The sequence below is a fragment of the Geospiza fortis genome, unplaced genomic scaffold (assembly GCF_000277835.1).
Source record: "Geospiza fortis unplaced genomic scaffold, GeoFor_1.0 scaffold538, whole genome shotgun sequence".
NCBI lineage: Eukaryota > Metazoa > Chordata > Aves > Passeriformes > Thraupidae > Geospiza > Geospiza fortis.
Window position 1 is genome coordinate 2683547 of NW_005054368.1, and position 4540 is coordinate 2688086.

The window sequence follows — 4540 nt, forward strand, 5'->3', positions numbered from 1 at the left end:
GGGACCGCGCCGGGGCTGACAGCGCAGCGAGTACCGCGCCCGGAGTGACAGCGCGGCGAGCACCGTGCCGGGAGTGACGCCACAGCGAGCACCGCGGGTCCTCATCGCTCCCGAGGGTGGGCTTCGCACGGCCGGGAGTGACAGCACGGCGAGCACCGTCGGTCCCCATCGCCCCCCAAGGTCGGCTCCGCACGGCCGGGAGCACCGTGCCGGGATGCCGGGCAGGGCTGTACCACCGGGACTCTCGCTCTGCCCTGGTCCTGGGTTGTGTCGTGAGCTGAGCCGCGGTACGGGCACAACCTCTGCCCAGCCCATGACTTGGACGAAGTTTTGAGTTCCTCGCCTTTAAGCAGTGCAGCGTTTTAATCGTGATCAGCCAGCAGTGATACACAGTGCAAGGGCCTCTTACATTTGTAGGCACAGACTTGAAATGTTTGTTGAAGCTTGCAGCTTTCCACTTTAATAACGTTAGTGCATTAAACGGTTGTTTTTCTTTGAAACTGTACAAATACCGTCAAGATACTTTTTGTTCAAAAAAAGATATAAAAATACTGAATTTCAGCAAATACATATTTGTATGACAAGCAGCACCAGTGCTAGGAATATAATAGTCCCTGCTTCAGCAGCACCCAGGTGTCAAAAGACTTAGGCAACTTCCTATTTTTTTTCCATTATGAATAAAGATGCAACCAAATTGAGAGACATTAGAGAGAGATAAATAGCACAATCTGCTTTACAGGGTTTCATAATGCCCTGTTTCCCTGTGCACTACATTTACTTACAAATACATGTGCCTGAGTGTAATAAAAATGGGATTCAAGTGTCTTCATGACCACAAATGGAAAATTGCTTCATAAACCTACTTTCCTTTCTACTTCTCATCAAAGCTGTTTGCAGCGCTCAGCCGTGCAGGAGAGGGACTCTTTGGGTGAGCCATCTGTCAAAAGAAGGGAAGGGTCAGGACTTGGATATCTGAGCTCATTATCACTGAGATAAAACAGTGCAATTCTTAGCTAAAACAAACACAATAAATCATTAAAAGATGCTATTAACCCTCACGTTTTGTTCTTCTGCAAAGTGGAACTATGGCTTTGAAAGTTGCATTGAGGCACCCCATTGGCCATTAAAAAAGCAATTTTTCCTCTTGGGATTGTCAAATAACCTGCCAGAATGGCATGTCCATTCTGCAGAGCCCTTAAATCAGTAGGGAATTCTGTGATTTTAAAGGCACTTTATGAGTCCAAGAAGAGGGACAGAGTGACTTGCCTGAAACTTGCGCCGTAGTGCCCGTGTCATGATTGGGGTGAGCCCAGAGCCACATTCAGTGTTTTCTTTGCTATTTAGAGGAGTGCCACCAGGACTTCTGAAAGGACAATTATGATTAGTTTGACTGGTTCTCTATTTTTTCTAGATTAAAAAACCAATTAAAGATAATAGAAAGGAACAGACCTTTGTATATCAACTTTCTTCAGATGCTTCCGAAGATCAATCTGATTTTTAGGGGAGGTACTAAGAGAAAAAAAGAAATTGGTACAATGAAATGTTTCCCACTCAGTAAAAAACATTAATCACTGTTTAAAGCAGAAGAATCTAATATCTAATCAAGAAAGAAAGCATCTTACATTAAAGATTTTGTAGCATGAGGGGATGGCTTGGATTTAGGTCTCAGACTAACACTCTGTAGATCTGTGACTGTAATTAACGCCCTGCGTGGCTTCACTGGTGATTGTTCCTACAGCAAGGAAAGAAAAGTTACCTCAAATAAAACTTCAGAAGGTCTCACTAGCCTGGAATCCATTTCATATTTATATTCTGAAAGATTTTTGTGGTTTATGGCTTTTATACTTTTTTTGAATAAAAATAGATTTAGGAAAAAAACAACAACAAAAAAAACCTAATCAAGGGGTTTTTTTCTGCAAACAAAGTTTCAGCTGGGCAAAAGGAGTCCAAAAATTTACTGATAACACACAAAGCTACATGAAAGCTCTATGGCCTTAATGTAAAATTAGAGCTGTCCTGAGGTGAGATTGGAGTCTGTCACTTTATTTCTTCCCTTCCAAAGCCCAGGTGCAGAATTAGAATGGTCACTTGAAACTGACCATTGGGTGTTTGGATGCGAATCAATTTATCAAAAAAAAAAAGGCAGAAAATACAGCACTTCCAGGGTGGATTTCCCCTTGATTCACCCTCCAGTTTACCTTGTCCATTCTCGGGTTGCTGTTTGTCTTCTTCAGTTTAACATTCAGGAGGTCTTTGAGGGTGATGTGCATGGGCCCATCCTTTTTCACCGGTGCTGCCTGAAAGCAAAGGGGAAATCAGGAAGGGAAAGTGACTGAGCACTCACAGAGAGTGATGTGCTGAGGAATCCAGGTCCAAAAGGAACTCAGGCATGAAATAAAAAACAGAGGAACCTTCTGATTCCCTACCAGTTTAGAGGCTGTGCCCCGTTGGAGGAGGAGAGGAGCTGGAGGCAGTTTTGGTGGAGGCAGCGGCGGGGGGGGAGGGGGGGGGAGGAGGGAGAGGAGGAGGAGGAGGAGGGATGGACACAGGCACGGATGCTGAGGGTGGAGGATCCATCTGTGTCCCCACAGGAGCACCCAGGACTGGCTTGTGACACCTTTGGCAAAGGGAACTTTCTGAAGGCAGAGCTGCCACGCTGTTCATCTGAAAGTGACAGAAATAAATAAATAAAGAGAACATTAAATCCACCAGAAAAAGTAGGTGGGATTTTAGAGAACAAAGGTGCTGGCTAAGGCTGAGCTGTAAAGATATAAACCCTCCTTCAGTGAGGGAGCAGCAGTTCTGCAGCTCTGAGTGCACAGAATGCCCCTGAGGAGCTGCTCAGAGCTCAGAGGATCTGCACTGAGCACAATTCCTCATCCTCACACACACAAACGTTACCCTGCCCCAGCTGGACTGAGACTGACCTGGAGGGCTCCTTGTAGCTTGGAAAATTCACTTTCCAACTTCTCCAGCTTCTCCCTGAATGTATTTAGTTCCCTTAAGTAGACTTGTGATGGAAATATGGTGTCTTTAACCACCTGAAAGCTCTAAGCATAAAAAGAAAGGAGATTATGTGTATTTGTGTGTTGATTTTCTTCAGATGTTTCTGCAGATCAATCTGATTTTTACGAGGGGTACTAACAGAACAAAAGAAATTGGTAAAGTAAAATATTTCCCACTCAGTAAACAGCATTAATTCCTGTTTAAAACAGAAAAATCTAATATAAAAGAAAGGATCTACCTGTGCAACCCTGCTCTGGCACCACCAGTACAGAAATGAGGCTGCTGTTGTCAAGGGTCTGACCACACTTTTTACACTGGGCAAGGCTGAAGGCCAGTGGGAGCACTTTGGGACTGGTGATGAGTTCAGAGGGACATGAGCTGGTGACCTGCAACACAACAAGGCCAGAATTTTATTTATCAATTCATCCTTTAATAAAGTTAACTGTGACCAATCACGTGGAAATTACGAGCAGGTAACACAGCAAATGTGATCACAGAAAGGCCAAGATGCATTTCAATAAAGGATGGGGGAAAACCCTATTGGAAATAGTTTTTTATTCAAACTGCTTTTCCTGGTTATTAATCATAGAAACATTAAGGTTGGAAAAGATCTCCGAGGTCAGACCAAAAGATACCATGGAGTGCCATGGACTTGGCACAAATCTTTGCCTCTTTTCCATGAGCCATTGGGAGCAAACAGCAAACCCAGGGATGGGGTGAGAAGGCAAAATTCAAGCAGAGCCTCTTACCGTGGAGAGGGACAAACTGAGCCCTGGGGAGTTGCAGCATTTCTCTTCTTTTCCACTCGAAATTTCGCTCGGGATCTTCGTTTTCGTTTGCATTTCTTATACCTTGCCATTACTGGGGAAAAAGACACATTTCAAACGGATGTAGAGAGATAAATCAAATTAGACATTGGGCCAGAGCTGCCACCAAAGGGAACAGCACAAGCAGCACCTCAGAACTCCAGGCAGAGTTTACTCCCAGCTGCCTTGGTGGAATTATCATGGACCAGTGATAGAGAACACATCCTTAATTTCATATGACCCATGGGGATGTGTTTGCACACAGAAAGCCCCGGGCTCATTCCACCCCTTTTCTATTTGTATCAGAGATAGCCTTAATAAATAGTTATTATAAGTATAATTAAGATATGAATTAGTTAAATAAGTACACATGAAAAACATTATAAATAATACTATGAATAAGTGTAAGTAAACAAGAAAGTAATTAGAAATATTATCAACTAAATAGAAACGTTGTAACTATTAATATGTAAGCACAATAAAAATAAACGGATATTCAGTTTTTCATTAACCTGACGTGCCAAGTACTGAATTTGGGGAAAACGACGCTTGGGGAGAACGGTGACAATAGACACGGAGAAGCCACGGAAGGATGCCAGGGGCGGCCCGGGCCGGTCCCTGACCGGTGATCGGTGACTCCCCAGCCCCGCTCCCCCGGGACCCCGCACCGAGAGCAGTTATTTCTCTCTCTCTCTCACATATACACACACACACACACACGCGCACAC

The 4540-nt window shown here is 44.3% G+C and overlaps 2 protein-coding genes across 2 annotated transcripts in view; both read right to left on the reverse strand.

Moving 5' to 3' along the window:
• SMG8 (SMG8 nonsense mediated mRNA decay factor) overlaps positions 1-169 on the reverse strand; it is a 4929-nt gene extending 4760 nt beyond the window's left edge. Inside the window, exon 1 of the mRNA XM_014308379.2 lies at positions 35-169. Coding sequence (XP_014163854.1) covers positions 35-169 — 135 coding nt within the window. The remainder of the gene's footprint in view (positions 1-34) is intronic.
• A 175-nt stretch (positions 170-344) lies between these two features.
• On the reverse strand, positions 345-4441 carry PRR11 (proline rich 11). Its single transcript, XM_005424403.2, is given in 11 exon segments — positions 345-937; positions 1267-1363; positions 1450-1509; positions 1623-1732; positions 2199-2297; positions 2427-2510; positions 2512-2664; positions 2928-3050; positions 3245-3392; positions 3756-3867; positions 4325-4441. Coding segments are annotated over 10 exon segments (1050 nt in total). The 5' UTR covers positions 3866-3867; positions 4325-4441; the 3' UTR covers positions 345-871.
• Between the last annotated feature and the right edge of the window lie 99 nt (positions 4442-4540).